The 19,019-nt window shown below is 38.2% G+C and overlaps 1 protein-coding gene across 1 annotated transcript in view; it reads right to left on the reverse strand.

Moving 5' to 3' along the window:
* Positions 1–1,600: 1,600 nt before the first annotated feature.
* The window catches only part of LOC111273726 (nose resistant to fluoxetine protein 6), a 30,154-nt gene continuing 12,735 nt past the window's right edge, over positions 1,601–19,019 (reverse strand). Inside the window, exons 2-10 of the mRNA XM_022855625.2 lie at positions 15,873–16,076; positions 15,331–15,427; positions 11,468–11,559; positions 10,207–10,421; positions 6,442–6,828; positions 5,715–5,940; positions 5,151–5,270; positions 4,053–4,303; positions 1,601–3,720 (exon numbers count right to left, since the gene is read on the reverse strand). Coding sequence (XP_022711360.2) covers positions 3,466–3,720; positions 4,053–4,303; positions 5,151–5,270; positions 5,715–5,940; positions 6,442–6,828; positions 10,207–10,421; positions 11,468–11,559; positions 15,331–15,427; positions 15,873–16,076 — 1,847 coding nt within the window. The 3' untranslated portion in view covers positions 1,601–3,465. The remainder of the gene's footprint in view (positions 3,721–4,052; positions 4,304–5,150; positions 5,271–5,714; positions 5,941–6,441; positions 6,829–10,206; positions 10,422–11,467; positions 11,560–15,330; positions 15,428–15,872; positions 16,077–19,019) is intronic.

Here is a 19,019-nt window from a genome sequence, read left to right on the forward strand (position 1 = left end):
TTAAAGTTGTGTAAATTATTTTTCTTTGATATTATATATCCGAAACGAGTGTGTAACCGAGCTAAGTCAATTATAATCTTAAACGACAATCGAAGTACGTTAATAAACATGCTTCGATCGAAAAATATAATGCTTCAATTGTTCCCTTATTTGCGCAGGGAATAGCAAGATAACTTAGCTAATAATAATAATAGTGAGAATATCTTAATAGCATCAGTACTACAAATAGACTGCTTCAAGACCGGCTCAATTCTTTTTCCCAAAGATTAAAAAATTTGGTAGACCAGTGTGAGATACAGATTCTATGTCCTAAATTTAATTCCTTCAGCGCTCATTTACAAAATTAAGAACGACTCGCATGTATATTTACAGCCAGTTTCAGTCTTTTGTTTTGGCACCGTGGTATCTGTTGCCGCTGTTGAACGACTAACTTTTTGACTGCAAAAATCAGAGATTGCTAGTTTAAACCTTGCCAATGAGATATATTACGCAATGCATGTAACCAAATAAGGTAGCATATACGTACACTGCGACGCTTTTTTGGCAATATCCTTGCTAGATGTCATTTGATTGATCTTAGAATAGAACTCGTTTTCATGTACCAAGTTATTTATTTATTAACCCAGAGGCCCAGAATTTTCAACAATAAATATCGATAAGGGCTTGCATTTAATACGTCCCAATAGAACTATTATGCACCTAAAGTACATTCTTTAACTATGCAATGTTGGGATCAGAAAATTTATGGCAATGGATAACGGCATAACACCGCCTTGACAGACTGAAACAATTAGTGAAATACCAACAAGATTCATTACGATAAAATACACAAATTTGAAATCTATTTTACTCATTGTACCCTTCGATGAGCTTGAAACTCGGTAAGGGTACCTCTAATGTAACACATTTATTTAGTATTAGAGGAACCATAATTTTCATGGTTTCAACGAATGAACTTTGACTATCGTAGATAGTGCAGCCTGTAAAGGCAACGTGACTTACGCACACACATTATGTATACGTGAATCTCAATCATCAAATGTCTGAACAGGACGTTATGCTCTTGGAGTTGTTTTTTTTTTACCAATACATGATATTATTCGAGAAAAAGAAATACTTTATCCCTATAAAATGTACAAATGCAAATTTTCCCGTTATTGTTAGCTTTTTTTTTCAAATCAGGTTATTTTAGATGAACAACCTATAGAAATACAAATTTTCACAGAACTGAATGAATCTTAACTAAATTTTTAAAAATGTTGCAAACCTTCAAACTACATGCGAACTCAAAAGCCTCTAACGTTTTTCTAGTTATCTTTTATTACGTTCTTGATTCCTAGAAGATAAAGTAAATTCGTTTTGATTTGTTAATAAACATAATATACATTTTCACAGTATTTAGCTAACTTGTCACTTACTTGTTGATTGTTTTTTATTTCGTTCATGAGACAAGAACTTACTGGTAGTCCAAACTTTGTTCGTAGCTAGTACTGTTATAGAAAGAAAAAAGTGACGCACAATTATTCCTGCATATGATTACTGTTTGTCAACATTTTGACTTGCTTTTTGATCACAACTCGAGCGTTTTCATTTGACTGAATTCAGTGACGTTCTGCTGACCTTTATTCATTAATCGAAACGGTATATCGCCGTACACGTATTTACGTGGACCAGCCACAAACCACCGATAAGCGGTATAACTGCCTACTTTCGTCATCGATATTCGTATTACAATACTTATTACTTCGGTTTTCGTTTACGGTTCCGTTCTGGTTCTTATTAGATTATCTACTTGCATAAGTCTTAATGGTACTAGTTTGTTTCTTTGCTTCCTAATGCTGAGTAGATTTCTGCAAAAACGGCGCAAATATTCACAAATGTAGGTAAAATGGCCATAAAATTATGGCCTTACCTGACTAAGTGCAATGAGCGGCGGCGGCGGCTAGCTTTTATAACCGAAGTGTAAAAAAGCAATCGTGCCTGTACTTGGGCGTGTCATCTAATTTGAGTAGTGTTCGTGCCTTTCTGTCAAAGATGCACGCGTGTCAGCTTCAGCCGTGGCACGTACTTTAGGCGAACACTATGGGTGCAACAATATGGATTATGACAAGGTCGACGACTAATTAGAGAACACGCCATGCCAAAACTCATTATGGATACAGGCTATTTAACTATGGAAATCTACTTTGCTTACGGATGTGAATATTTTGTGTAATCACATACTCAGAGTAAAAATAGACCCACATCGTTCAAGGAATTTTTTAGCGTATTCAAGGGCCAGCCCAGTGGTAAATACGCGGCCTTTCGCAGCGAAGATCGCAGCAGAGTTTAAACAGAAAGGAATAAGTTGAGAGAAGCAGAGAAGTTGAACTGGGACGCTGGGTACGGTACCTTGAAGATAGTGGTATTGTAAACTATACAGTTGTGCATTTTATTGAAGGACGTAACGTGCCTGCTTTCGCGCAATGGGGGCAAATGAACATAACATGACTTGCCATTATATTCAATTTTTTCCATATACACATCCTTCGTTTGGCGCACACGAGGTCTAAACTTAATTTGAATTCTCACGGGTACCTTACCCTCGGCAGATTTGTACATTAACGGTTTTCGAGAGGTCCTACAGCGTGCCAGCAATAGCACATCAGTCTGGTTAAATAGATAAGGGTCGGAGTTTTCGATGCTTGGTTTCATATATACAACACGCTCTTTTTGGGCTATATGTATATTCAACTTTACACATCGTCTTGTAAATACGCGACTCTGAATTTTACATTTTTGTAGATTCTACTGGAAGGCTAATTTTTGCCATGACTTGGTTCTACGTGAAACTACACAAATATCTCTGGTTCTTAGTTACCTTTAGCATTAAGCATATATATATTTCGGGTTAACCGATCCGCATTTAAAGTTTTCTCGGTTCTGCGGGTGAACTGTGCCCTTTTGAGGCCCACCAATAACAAAAATATAAGCATAATGTCTATCTCTGCTGTTGTTTTTAAACGTTCTGCTCTTGACTGCAAATACGTCAGACACGTGAATTTTGTAGTGCCAAAAATATCTTAGTTTGCAGTTATACGAGGACTAATAAAATACATGTAGTCTTATCGGAATTGTCTATACTTACTAGTTTTGAGCGTTCCTGTTTTAACGATCTAAATACAGTTATACACAATGGCAATTGCCAATCAAATAAGATAAATTTAAACGATCTTTTGAGCCGATTATGGCTCGAATGAAGCTTATCGTATAAGCGTCTCTGTAAAATATTAGATACCGTTTGGCTTATTTGATTGGTCGCTGTTCATGATATTTCTCGTTTCCCAATAGAGAAGTTCTTTGTGATGGGCTATTACTCTGCTGAAGATAAAGACATGAATACTACAAAGTGTTACCGGATCGAATACAAAACGGCTTTAAGCATAAATCAATTTAACCACTTTTACTACTGAATTTGCAGTAACTTCATAATCGCACAGTCTTCAGATCGCTGCATGATGATGCACGGTGTGTTTTTTTTCGAATCGACTCAATGGTGACAACATGTTCGACCTGCTGATTGGAGCCTGTTTTCACAAACCCAGAGAGCGCCGTCTCTTTTTTTGTTATGTTGCCCATGAAAAGCATTTTCTCCAGATTGCCAATGGGCGCTTCTATTAAGAGGTACATAAAAAACGAGCATAGATAGGTGATCATGTAGGTAGCGAAGAAATCCTTGATCTGAAATAGTACACAATTATTAGGCATAACAATCGACGCCATTTTGAAAGCTAGATTTGCACTAAGGAACCGTTACGAGCTCGACAAGTAGTATAATTAACGTCGATTTGAGACTTTTCTCGCGAAGTGTCATGGGTTATGATTTTTACCGATGATACCGTATATTACGAGCAGAACTTATAATAATAGGTCAAAACAGAAAACAGTGATGGGGTCACGTTAAGTTGCTTAATTGGCGATATCAAATCTAAGGCTCAGAGAGCTCCTTACAAGCAATAATTTGTTCTCATGTGTTGCAACCAAGCTATACAGCCCAGCAATAATGTACTAACCATAAATTCGTGGCTGAAAACCAGACGGTCTCTGGCGACCATCGTGCGTGATATGAGTACAACCGTTTGTAGCATAAAAGCCGAAAATGATAATCGACTCATCGGTATCAACGCCTTCCAGGCCAGGAGCCCATTGAGCAGGCCTCCACGGCCTGTGGCACAGGCAAACGTAAGCCAACCCAGACCAACAGACCATGCTGTACGATGGGTCGCTGCGTAAATAGTTGCGTCCCAGCCCTCGTGGGGAGCACCTTAAGATTTCAACACGAGATAGAAGCACAAGAATCTGGTTTAGATTATGAGTCAGCAGAGTCAGCTCCGTGGCGTAGACAGTGCAGCTTATTGCTAGTGTGGTACAATAAAATCGAATTTGAAGAACCTTATTTGTCTGTGATCCATGTCAAAATGTCGACGACAGCTGTACGGAAGGCTAATCGAACGTATTACCCTCTACCGGTTATATTAATCGGCGAATGTTTAAACATCAGATGAAATGTATTGGCGGTGAGTAGTATCGGTTAGCATGTTGGATACCGTTGATTTTTGGGAAGCGTTTCTCGTGTCGACTGTTTACAATTGCTGTTATTGAAAAAAGGCAAGAAGTATGACAAAAGCCCCAAGGGGCGAAGGACTAAGCCGCTGATTTACGGTACGCTATCGTACTGAATTTGCTACTTCGACTAGCGCATCTTATCATTCTATAGCAGACTATAGTATAAGACGACTTACGGTATAGATAAATATACGGTTGGGAATAACCAGTGTCACCATTGCGATTAACTGACCAAAAAAGGTGCTTTCCTTAACAGCATTGCAGCTAAAGGATTGAATAATTGTTTTATGAGATAAAAGATTCGGTACGAAAATCTGAAGATGTTGAGTCGCTCCATCTTAGCTCTACGTAACTCCCCCTCTCTTCAAAACACCAGGTTGAGAGGTTACCAAGGCCGATTAAAATTAGACATTGTGGATATAGAGTATGTATCGAAAAAATGGTAGCGCTTTCTATTTCTAATAAAGCGGTGTTCTGTCCACACGAAAAGTTTCGCCAAAAGTATACATATTAGGCACTATGACATGACGGTGAACGGTCCTTACCAGCAAACCACTTGTGCGGTCCAAAGACAACCAGCAAACATATGGCTATTGACGCGGCCCACAGGGTGCCTTGTGCTGCCGTGGTTAATTTGTACGCTCCATAAGCAAGCACGAGATAACCTGTGTCAAGAACACAAACATTTCTAGCTAAACCTCCTATAAGATAAATCTATCGCTTTTTATTATAGGCATAGAAGAACTTAGTTAAACTCAATTAACTAAACTTAATTGGCGATTTAAACAAGAAACTTGTCCTTAAGAACCAGTTGAAATACTGATTCTCTAAATATATTAATTGAGCCATTTCTCATACCTAATCGAGGCTGATGCTGTTAATGAGATAATTTCATTTAGTCTGTGGTAATCATAACCGCTAAAACTACCATGCTATTACTGTATCCATCAGCAATTATCTCCCGTTACATCTTAGCTAACTTTAACGACAGGTATGGCTGCTTAATTAATTCCTATATACTATTGTGCTGCGTTTCAGGCGTTAAGGCGGATTATCGTAGGCGCCTCTATTTAGATGGCATGCTTTGTTTGCAACCCAGGTACACTTACCTGTGATGATGCCGACGCAGAACGAACCAGCGTGCGCAAATGGCTTGAAGTACACCTCGTTTCCGGCGTCAAAGGTCCGATTAACGTTAAAATCGGAGTAGATAGGCGTGGGCTGATAGCCATTTGCCTTGGTTTGGACTCCTACTAAAATGGCCGTCGCCATTATCACAAAGCAGCACAGGCCAAGACCCACTCGTTTACGCCGTAACATAATGATGGGAATCACCTGTTTAAATTTGTGCCACAAAAGCAGGCAAATAAAACAAGCAAATGAACGCTCGCTTGAATCCACCAAACAGCAAAGCATAAAGCTGATGCATTTTTGCTAGAAATAGACAATAATCGTCAATAAAAATATATTTTATGTAAAAATTTAAAGATTATAAAAATATAAACATTTTATATAAAAATATATATATTGAACCATTTTTTCCATATGTAAATCTCGTCTCTTCGTTAAGAGGGCATCTTCCGAGCTCATTTTTGTGGTAATTAAATATCATCGTTTAAGCGGCTGATCTCAATGTATATTTATGTTTGCGTAACGTTCCGCCAATTTTTAATAATTTGCTTATATATATATATATATAATAATTTAATATTGTTTGGTTCTATTTAAAATTGTCCGAAGATAGCTTGGATTGTACAAAATCATATTAACATTCATCTGATCGGATACCACACCTATCGTACAGACCTTTTACGACTCCGATCTTCAGGTACTTACCCATAGTGTTGAGTAAATCTGCCAATCGACGCTAACGTACCACAGATGTGCCAAACACATATCGAAAAATGGCACCCAGTTGTTGATGTGAAGTAGGACGCGCCACCAGTTAATCTCGCACGATCCAAAGACTATTCCTTTATATTCTGAATAAATTGGTCCAGAGATGAAACGGGGCAGGACGAGGAAAAGGCCGACCAAGAATATGATTGGTGTCGTCAGCCGAATATATCGTCGCGCCAGCAGCAGGAGAATTGGTATTGCTAGGGTTTTTTTGTACGACGATAGATACTTGAGGACATTGTAGGACAGAAGAAAACCGGACATGAATAGGAAAGTTTGGATGCAGGGAAACGCATTGCCGATGAGACAAAACCAGATATCCTCCTGTCGTTGGAAATAATGGGAAAAGTAAGTACTTAGATATGTGACTAAAGGACAACGACACGAACATGGCCAAAATAGTAAACGTAGGCAAGTGCCTAGGTTATGATTCAAGGAGTAGATTTTATACGTTCACAATAACTCCAGTTTATTAATGAGCACTAAAATAAGAATAATAAAGTCATGTTTTTTTCTCTAATATGTTTTGTGCATATATATGATGTATCAATTCAGCGAGCAAAGTAACTGTTTCCCTGTTCCAGTCATCCTGTTCAGGCGTTTTCTTTACTAGAATCTAAATGAAGCGACGGTGCATCATCATCGCTGCTAAGCAATGCGTTAACATTCCCCTATATCAGGCAATGTGTCAGGGTCACATAAAAGTATTTTCCTTATGGTGAATCGCGAAGCTACGTTTGAAAGCAAGCTCTATGCAAATGATAGCTTAAACGACCGTTGAGTTCTAAATATTTACCACTCAGTTACGTATATACAGAAGTATTACTTACACTTAGTCAAGCTTGCAAGCCACAGTCTTATTACAAGGTCTTTCTTTGTCGCTCACGTTGTAAAAGGGGTGTATTCTTAAGACCCTTACCTTACTTTCAACGAACTTTCGACCTCATTAGTCAATCAGTACCTCCTGTGCGCCAATTTCGACAGGAACTTCGTTCTTTTCTAATTATAAGATAATGTAAAAGTATCCGTGGGTTTTTGTCACTGATTTTTTTTACGGGCACAGGGGCAGTATTTGGATGGTTTTGAGACAAATAGCCGCTAGAAGTCTCACGAGGTGAACATTATTGGATAGATACTAAAGAACGCTCAATTGGCTTTCTTTCCGCTTAAGCCACAACAACTCAGTAGGCTTAAGGAATCCTGTAAAATCCGACCTAAAGCGTATTGTACGCACTTCGTACTTTATATTAGACTATGAAATAAGCTAGCACAAGTCACATTTTATTAGCATGTAGACTAGATTTTGGTTCTACTCGGGCAGAAACTTTGCGATCTACCGTCTTTACTGAAACCATGTTTTTTTTTCACAGTATTGAGTAATCAATTCGGCATACGGCAGCCGCTAACAGCCGCCAGATGGCATTTCGGTATTGCTAAAAATTGACTTACCATTCAGCGCCATGCAACTCAACGACAAAACAGACAATTACAAATCGTCGTCGTTGGTAGGCGAATGAAATCCGCAACTCGTACGGGGCTACACTATCGTAATTGTATTCCTAAAACAGATCCCTTACCGATAGCAAAAGCGACCTTTGCCACGATATCGACAAAAAAAACCCACTTGACTGCGCAACAAGCGCATAGACAACGATCAGTCCCCTAGATCAACCAATAAATACAAGAACTGCCCCCCGAAATATATATAATTTCATTTATATTACCTATAGGATATTGAGATTAGTACCAATTATCAAATCATAGTTAAGGAAACCAAGATAACACCGTTGTATTACCACTAAAGAGCTATTCATTTCCTTTGAAAACATCACCATTTCCTCAAGAGCTAAATTGCTAACCTTGGGTATATTTTAAGTGTTATCCTGCTTTTGGTGTTGAGTAATATTCCTTTTTTACGGCACAATAAACCACTGTGTATTAATAATATGACAAGATAATATTGGCAGACGGCAGCTTAAAAAGTAACATTGCTTGAGTCATAGTCTTCGGATATTGTCAATGTGCAGCTTCTCCTGAAAGAAATTCTCAAATGCTGAAGTTGAGGCGCGTTGCTCCTCATTGCTTATCCTTTTCAGGAATGTTTTCTTGTTCTTCATTAATTGTGACTCGAGATTATCTTTACGCAATATTTTAGTAAATCGGATCATCAGTAAGTCTCAACGATTGTTATGCAATTAAAATTCCAACTGTCTTCTAAACTGAACCCGATATTCCACTAAATATATATATATATATATACAACTTTTTGTATGAGGAAACTCTGTTCTGAGACTTGGCCAACGAGAACTTGTTTGAGTTTTAATAACTTCTTTGTATGTGGAACTTCTGTCCTGAAACTTAGCTAGAGAACACTTATTTAAGTTTTAACAACTTCTCTGTATGAGGAAGTTTCTTTCTTGGAGGAAAGAACTTTCTGTGTATATATATATTTCAAACTAAATTCAATGACACGTTCGAAAGCCTGATTTAGTGGCAAGTACAAGCAATATTCTCGTTCGCAATCGCCACCATTGATGATTTGGTATTGCTGTTAATTTCATTGTTATTACTGTATTCGTTTGAACCCAAAATATGAAGTTAATCTAACTCATTTTGCCATTACAATGATGATGGCCTAGGATTTCGGTCCTAGTATTCCATTTTAGCGGAAAAGAAAAAATAAAATCGGGTGAGAACCTGTTTCGCTCTAGCTGTGAACAGCAGAGCCTTAAGTGGGACGCTGCCTACTTAGAAATACGTCGAGAAAAGTTTTATATAAAGTATTTAGCTGAACACATATAAACCATGACAGCAGGTTATGTACGAGCCGAGGGGCGGTCAGGCCAGAATTTAATGACGCCATTGTCTATTTCTAAGCTCACTATGCTTGTCTTGATGTAGAATTCACTGTTAAGCCATTTTGCTTTGAGAAAAAGACCAACGGCGTGCAGAATGTTGACCTGCAATCAATGGCCCATACGTGTCTCTTGTGGCAATGAACGCCTAATCAACGTTAACTAGATCTAATCGATTTTTTGTGTAAATCCAAAGCCTATCATCTCTTTATTATTATTTATTTACACATGGCACATTAATACCGATTAATTTCCAATTCAGTTGTTAAATAATATTTTTATTATCAGCAATTTTTCTTGACCGGTATAACATGTGCATGTATAGTCGTTATATTTGCTACAATCGTAAGGAGGTACGGAAATGTATTGAAATACGTAAAATTTCGCCTTATTTTTATTTTATGCTGCTATTATCTGCCACAATGCTGTTGTGTAGCGTTGTTGAGCGCTACACAAACGTCACTAAAAGGGTAGACGTTTAAGCTACGTTATATTAAGCTGTATATGCAGAAAACGAATGGAATACTTGAATCTGTCCACCATTAGATTCGACCTGAAAGAGCGGACACACTAGGGTTCTAAGATTTTTGCAAGAATACGTATCGCTTTGAGAGCCACCTAAATATGCCGAGGGCATATTTTATTATTCGAATTCGTACCATTTATTTGTAAAAATACGTTTCCTAAAGGGTTTTTTCGCTTCGTGACGAGATGCATAGAGTCGTTATCTCGTGGGATCTCACATTTGGGTAAATTATTAGCGGCCACTACACCTTTAGACAATTGCTGCAGACGTACATCGAGCTTGCTAACGGTCCCATTCGATGTAAAACCTATTTCAACATACCTGTAGTTTAATGATGTTTAGCGATTCGGCCAGCGACGTGGGAATTATAAGAAAGTACGTGTGACCGAGGATGACCCAAGAGGCGCTGAAAAATCTTAGGCCATGAATAAACCTGAGGCGGTAAGCATCTGAATCGATCGCCGCCTTAGTCGAGAGCAGCTTGCGAGTATTCTCCACAGCCGAGAAGCACCGCAATATCGCGTATGCCTTACTCACTGCAATAAACTCATAAGACCAGTTATGGATAAATGAGAGCAAATACACTTACTACGACACCTCGACTGAGTTCTGCGATGAAGTATCCAATATAACCTATAGCAAATATACATAGCAATGAAGTTATTGACATGCTGCTTACTTCTTCGATATTCCCTACCCCAAGATATCTATATGTAACTTGTCTATAAGATACGAAGTTAAATAGGAATACGATGGGCATTTGCTATTATTAGTAAGCGTCAAATTCAAGTATTAGAGAGATAGTTTAGTATGGATAGGAACTAAATATTTCTAAGGTCGTGTTACCATCATCGCTGGATTCGATTCAGAACGATATTGCCGTGGCCTGAAGTGTGACGGAATTCAGTGACTTTTTAGTGACTTTTTATAGATGAATAGGGTATTATTATAGTCTATAATACAATGGCAAAACTTTACGGACAAAATCGCACAGTTCTTTAGAGCAACTGTTACAGAGTACTTCACACTGTACGTTATGATACTAAGCTTTTTTTTGCCGCTCTGTGCATAACAGTGCATGAATAGTAATTATAATAAATGACCCAGTAAAATCAATGTCAACGCGTTCCAGAAGTTCTGTACTAGTAATGATTAATTACTTAATGAATTGGTCTGTGCCATTTTTCATTTGACAGGGCTATATACAACAAGCTCTTCACAGCTATTCGTTTAAGGGACATAAAAATTGAAAATACGCAATTATTCTATGGAGGGCAGTTGTACGATACCGGACTAACATGATTCGTCAAATCCCGGGGCCGTTTGCAACTCTCCCCGGACCGTTGAACTCTATCTGCCGAAATCATACCCACCAAATTTACAAGCCATCTTTTCTAGTCTTCTTGCTTGGCTCTACAAAAATTAACATTACAAAATCTGGGAAAATGTGTGGTAGAAGCTTTCTTATAGTCCCATAATAAGCATCGAATTTTTTTTCTTCGGTACTTTTTTTAGTTCTTCAAAATCTTTGTGAAGATTTTTGGTAATGTCAGAAAGGGGCCTCGCCTGATGAGCATAGTACCTGAACGATCCCTCTGGCCTTTCTTCCGGATCATGTAGTATTCTGATAGCGATGCAAAAATGATTATGATTGTAAAGGATGCAATCAGAGCGCTGAAATGAAAAAAAAAAAGGTAGAAACTTATTCTTCTAGGTATCTCCATGTTAATATGTCAAACAACATAAAAGGCAGATATTGCTAATATTGGGTGACACATGTGAATTTCATTCGCCTTTATATTATATAACTTATGCAGGAGTTGTTTTAAGATTAATTGTTCGCTAGTTGTTCTAATGCGGCCATAAAAAAGGAATCACTTTCTATGATGAAATTAACTATAAACGAACTTTGAAAAACTAAAAGGCTTTCAAAACTATGATTTTTTAACATGAATATTACGCCAATATTTTATTACAAAATACAAAACCAAGAGCTAATTATAGAGTGAAAGTTAGGAAAAAATGTTAATCGTCAAATTATGTTAGAGGTTATAATAAAACGTGAGGATCTGGCGACGATCTACTATAGTTAGTATACTGCTATAAATATAGCCGCCGTCGCGAGTTTTGCGTACCAGCAAAGGTCAACGACGTCGTCGTTGTTGTTGTTGTTTCCTCGCTCAAGTTTCCTAGCCTGCGAGCTTCCGCATATCGTCGCTGCTTAAATGCGTCAAAACTCATATTTTCCACAGGTACCATTTTAACGAGTGATTAAAAAAACAAGTCCCAAATTGCTCTGTTGTTAATATTATTTAGACCTTCTTTTTCCTAGATGGTTGCGAGAATACAATAAATGTATCATCGTATGCGCTCATAACGTATCGCTGACGGGCGTACGGTGGCACAGATTTTTTTCTCGCACTGTTTCCCTCCCAGACGTTAAGATTGCATCAACGCTGCTTCATGCAGAAAATAATCGCGTGAAATACTTTTTAGCTTCTAGTTAAGCAAGGTCACTATGGCCAGTTTTTCTCATGATGTAGTAAAATAACAACGCTTGAAACTGTTTTACCCTACTGTCTTTTTGGTGCGCGTACGTGGCTTTGATCGAAGCAGGGTGGGGAGGGTAACGTTAACGCTTTTGAGAGAAAACCAGTAGTCGAATTAGCCAGAAGATAACGGGTATTCGGGAGTTCGCTTTCGGGATGCTCGTGTGTTTACTGAACGCATGAATAGGCACGCCGGTTTAACGCTTGCGGTTAAGGACGCTCGACAGGATATTGTAGAAGTGACGATATGGTCCTGTGGTATAGCTCACTGTTGTGAGCGATCTACCACTGAACTTATCAAGCGAAGTTAATTAATGCTAACTTAATTGCTTTTGCGACCTTCAAAGCACTGCTTAAATGATTACTGCAGGTAATCAATAATCATATGATATACGTTAAGTGCTGGTTTTAAAAATAGAACGCCTTTGCTGTCAATCATTGAAACAGGTTATTTTACGGTATATGTAACTGTGATATGTCGAAAGACGCCCTTATAATTATATTCGTACACAGGTATTAATATCGCACCGACGTAGAGCTGTCTTAATGGACTAGTCATGTGTCTTCGGCGTCTATATATATTAATTAGTTCTTTGACCATCAACAATTTCAGAATTCTCGTCTAGAATCAAAAAAAATCATACAGAATAAACAATAACTAATGTTAATTATGTGTGATTTTGTCAAGCTGAGGAGCTCTGTAAAATATTATCAGCGTTTTTTGCTTCACTTCACGGCCCAGTCAGAAACTGGGTCAGGCTAGACCAACGAACAAGTGGTGCCGTGCTGTGCAGATAATATGTCTCGATTAATTTATGAAACTGCATTAGTATTGAAATGACCATTAGGTAAGGTTTTAGTGTACTTTCAGAAAATTCTTGGTATAGACTCATTACCAACAAAAGAAATTCGCAATCCTCTTGGTCCACGTAAGCCTATGGATTAGAGTGTCCTAGCCATAAATAGAAAAATCCAAGTAAAACATATCAATGCGGTGCTAAAGCTGTGCAGACGTTCTACCTTGGCAAGGCCCTTCTGCGCTGGCTATAATGTGACACTATTACATTATAATAAACAAATTATAACACTAAGGTAGGCGTCAGTCACAAAAGCTCCACCAACGATTGCGAACAAGATAAATACTGCCATTACCAGATACCGCGTAGAGCCATGTGAAATAACCATGTCATTGTCTCGTACGTAGCTTCTTTCGATAAACATATGGCCATTAGTTAGTTAAGCTGCTTGTAGATTCCTAGTCTTTTTCCCTGTCCTACGCGCTGCCTTTGCCGGCGTCGGTACAAAAGGCCTAACTAGGCGTCCCTGGGTGTCACCGATAGTCCAGCAGTAAAGTTGCCTTTCTCGAAAGTCATGAACAGAAATAGATTCATAAGCATCTAGCTTTTTTTGGTATCGCCTCCGCCTTAACGTCTAACCTCCACATGAAGATCACACGAGTTACCACCTGGTCATTCGAAGTGGTGGCAAATTTCTGTGGTATAGCGGTGCGCGCCATTGGCGTCGGTAGTTATGCAGCGCCATCTATCCTTACCATGGTACCTTCAAAAAAACTGCTGTTGTAATCATTTGTCTTAGCTTTCATTGATGGCCAAGCTTCTATTCGTCTTCCTGAATACATTTGACGCACGCTAAATGGGTGTCATCATATGTATCTGTAAATGAGCAAACGCGTAACCGTTATGCGCGCTTAATTCGCCTGTCAATGCGGGTTGACTTCTACAATCTATTTACGACATAAATGTTTCTATATTAGTCGACACATCCTTAGCTGATCACGAGAAGATACGACAAGACGACAGAGAGATAATGCGTTGTCGAAGATAATTCGTGTTCAACAAAAATTAAACTAGCCCCAGTTACGTTCGCACTTTTGGCCTTTACCTCTTTTCGCCTAAGCTAAAGTTAGCTCTGTATAGCAGCTCCTTGCTGTGCAGTCTTCCTCCTTCTTCCCCACCCAAATCGTTGCTAATTTTTCTGCCTCTGTTGCTGTAAGAGCCTGAACGCCGCTTAACGCTCGGCCGCTCGGTCATACTTCAACTACTTTATCGTCGACGTCACAAGACGAGCGCCTTCTCTCTAGCTTATCGACAACGCTCTTCAAAGCAATGTTTTTACAAAAATACGAAAAATATCATCACAAATCGTAGCAGCAATGTCTGAACGAATAAAAGAAAGGTTTTCTATGGCCTTCGCAGACCCTTCTTTTTTCGGGTAGTCATATGCGCGCACAACTCGTTCGATGTATAAGGCTAAATTATAAAAAAAAAAAATAAATAAACCAGCAAGTTATGCCACCAACTAGACTTTGCTCTTACGTAGCAAAACTTCGGTCAGCGGTCAGGGGTTCCTTTAATATTGGTAATGTAAATAATTGATATACTTCCATGAAATGAATGAAATAATTGTTATTTTCATTCAGTATCGTTACGATGAGCGTGTGGTCTTGATTCCAGGTATCATCGTTCATCCAATCAACTGTTATAGTGCGACGAAATCGATTGAAGACTGCTATATCAGGACTGATCACGAAGAACACGGTAGGTTTAGGTTTTCTGTATTTCAAGGTTATTCGTTAGACCGTAATTTTCGGTTACATTCGATAATCTTAGCATTGCTACTCACAAACGGGGCTCACAGCTACCACTGCACTTTTGTAACTCATCGAACCCTCTGGACGGTTAAGAGCTTAACCCTAAATAGGTTATGATTAGTATATGACCTGTTTACATCGGGACCTCTATACATATAGGGTCTAAATAGATCTTTATTTATTTTCTGGTAACAGTAAAAGATATTAACTTGTAAGATAGCCGCCATTCGCTTCTATCTTGCAATATCTATAGCGGTAACAGGACCATTTAACATTGATACTCACAGCATGCATGCTTGCGTTTGAGTAAGTGGTGCTTTTTCCGTATGCGGCAATAGTTCACAGCCAGTAACAGTCGGCTTTACCCCGTATTTTCCCAATACTGAAAAGTATACATTTGACATAGACTTTAATATCACATAGTTCATAAACGTCAAAAAAAACACATATTTAGAAAAAACTAGTTTGGAGAACAGTGCCTCAACAGTCGAACACGGCGTATACACCCTTCGGTGATAGTGTATTTAACGTATCTTTTAGAGCGGCTTTTTCAAGCAAGGCTAGCTGAAAAAACTCACTATGAATTGAAGCTCAGTGACAAATGTATTCTTTTTGTTTTTAGTTAATTTCAATTTAAGGTCAACGCTCAATCTTTGGGAGAAAAGCTTGCCGCAGTATGTAGCCACCCTAAATATTATTTGCTCGACCCGTAGCAGCCTATTTATCAGAAGAGCGATGTAGTATTATTGTTAAATTAGGCAAATGAATTTTCAAAGGTTGTACAAAAGCATAGGATCTGGCATCGTTCGAATAGGCGATCTACTTACAAGTGTGGATCATGTATTCTATCTCATCGCCGCTACACTTCGATGGAATACAGATTCCTATCCGAATACCAAGGAACAAATCCTGACTAAGCCATTTTAAGGGGTCGGCCCTTCCAACATATTCACCATTTTCTTGGAAACGGTAAATGATCTTCTTGAGGAATGGCACGTTCCTGGGATTCAGGTAAAGGGTGCAATATTGACCTGTAATTGGAAAAATAACCATATCAGATTCGCATAAACTATACATTATAGAAATATATCCACACTTATCTTTTTTTTGTAACCTTGAGCCCTATATGATGTAGCAACTTATCCTCAGCACGATGCGTGCACTGTCGATTTACAGGCCAGACGGTTAGGGCTGTTAGCTCACAACAAAAGCAGCTATGTACAATTAACGTTTCCTATAATGTTCCCGTAATATGCCCGCAGCGAAATCAGTTAGACTAAGTATTGTTAAAGTTAACAAAAAAATAAACTTCACATTGTAAATTACCAGATAACATTAACAGTATTAAGTGATAACAGTAATTAAGAACAAGGCTATGCTACGTCGATTAACGACTTCTTCTAACGGAATCAAGAGTACGTTGAGAATAACTTCACATGCCAAAATACAACCCAAGCAATGTAGGGACTTCTTCCGGTAGGTCGCGACAACTGACGGCAGACATAGAGAAAAATTGCTCAATTATAGGTAAAAGCTAGATAATTCGGAACACAACAAAATAAAAACGAAAAAATACATTCTAGCGTCTAGAGTGATGTTCGTTGACACGTGACCTTAGGCATACATGCTCCAGTTGCAAGCTTTCACAGCTTTCTCAGGTGTTCTTCCAGTTAGTTGCAATTGTGGGATGAATTGACCTGGAGTTTGCATTAACTTCTTTATATGGAAATATCAATTACAATTTTATTGTATGCAGAAGCGGATGAAGGTTATGAGGCAGGCAATAATCTGAGCTACCGTGTACGTACTCCGAAAGGGCGCACGATATACGACCTCATTTGGCCTATCTTAGGAGGCATCAAACACGAATAATGCTAGACAGAGAGAAAAGGCCCAATTTATTTAAAAATTATACCAGTTTTGCAATAGCTACCACATATAGTTGGAAGATAATGAACTTTGAAGCTATTACTTCGTCTTTAATGTATGTAATAAAAGATCTGCATTACATGCACTGGCGTGCAGTGTTTGGTGATTGGCAGTGTATTTTTGGAACTTGACTATTTTACCTCTAGCAGTCCGAATTCAGTTTTGGTACAACAATGGTAATACTAATGAACTTCTTCAGAATGGAGATGCATACGGTTACTTGAAAAATCGTAGTTACTTGAAAAAAAAATAGTCTATCCAGTATGCTCACGGTTTAGAACCGTTGTAGTGATCGTCATTGTAAAATCAGATGAGCTTAAATAAGCCCGCCAAAGAAGATTAGCGCCGTATCCTATCCCGTCATTGACGCAGGATGGCATCTTATTCACTCTTGAAAAGAGGACATCTTTTCTATGTTTATGTTGGTCAGACGAGCAAAAACTCTAGCAGAATTGACTTGGGACAAAAAATTGCCTTTCACAAAATTCAGTGTCGAGGAACTCGAAAAACAGCTACAAATTAAGCTTCTAACGCGCTAGGATTGTATCACAGAGCCCAAACCCTAACACGTATGCATAAAAGATATAATAGATGATTAAATATTAAGTGTAGTCTGTTTACGTTGTCTTCATCAAACACGGTTTTACACACACAGACACATATACAAATAGGAAAATTTGTCAACGTGTGTATTTTTAGGTTAAACTCTACAATTGAAGCCTAAATATCAGTTTATGCGATAATAATTAGTTTTTGACAGTTTATATCAGATAAACCTAAAGCATGGAAGCGTCAAGACAGCTAATCACGATTCCAGATGGATTAGCTAATATTTTCGAAGAGGACACAATAAATCTGGAAGACGAGCTTTTATGAGCGCGTCATAACAATCAAAATACTCCCTCTACTCAATGGTTTAGAATTTTTTAAACTGAATAGAATTAGAATCGATTTTGAAATTTTCTAAAAAAAAAACAATACATCTAAATAGTAAAAAATAATTGCGCATTAAGGCACTACATAATTACAAAACTATTAACCCGGTATAGATTTGCAATGTCATACACTTGACACTTTTCAATTTGTTTGGAATGGAACGAAAAACTAGGCCATTTAGGCCTACAAGGCAAAGTGACCTCTAGTCAAGGTCTTTGCAAAGTGGAAGCGGTACTATTCGCGTCGATCCGCGCGAGCGTTTTGTTTAGCCTACTTTGTGACAGGACAACGACTTAAATAGGACAGATCAGTTAGATCATAACTAACGATTACGGTATAATTTAATAGCGAAAAGTATCATGCAATTGATGAATAGGTGTCTGTACAATATGTGATTGCATACGATGACATGTACATACGTATTTATTCAAATATTAGTGCCGTGCTTTTCTTTTAATTCACTCCTATTAAATATATTTATGTAATTTAATTACTGAAACGCTTTCTAAATTCAAACGGTACATTACTACTGCAGTTTTTGATATCAGTTTTGGTCGCGTTTAGAGAGAAGTAAAAGTTCTTTAACTTTAGTCCGCAAAAAAAATTCGAAGCTGAAGTTGTGAGGCAGCTCAGGCGTGAATAGGCCAAACACCAAAGGACAATTTGATCCATGTTCGTATCTTAGCGAATAAATCAATATAAAAAGATTGTGTTTTCGTCACTGAAATAAAATCCTCGACGCACAATAATGTTTCCTTTCTAGAACGTGAGCGATTTATTACGAGTACTTAATCAAGGTCCTTTAAATCTCCGAAAGCTTTAAATTTGGCAGAAAGCCATATCGATCCATCCCATATTACGCACAATGATTCAAGATTTGAGAGTGCTTCTCCAATAAATAACCGCCTCTGTGGAGTTTGCCTCTCTAGTTTGTAAGGCCTACTTTTCTCGAGGAATCGATTAAGATCAGGTGATTTAAGTCGCTGGACAATGGCAAAATCTGTCTAGCACCAAATACAACACAAGTTGACAATGCTTCTGAACCCCGCTCGAAAAAGTATATCCGGTAAGTCGGAATCAAATGTTAAAGTGTCCTACGAAACGTCGTC

The sequence above is a fragment of the Varroa jacobsoni genome, unplaced genomic scaffold (assembly GCF_002532875.2).
Source record: "Varroa jacobsoni isolate VJ856 unplaced genomic scaffold, vjacob_1.0 scaffold_221, whole genome shotgun sequence".
Taxonomy (NCBI): Eukaryota; Metazoa; Arthropoda; class Arachnida; order Mesostigmata; family Varroidae; genus Varroa; species Varroa jacobsoni.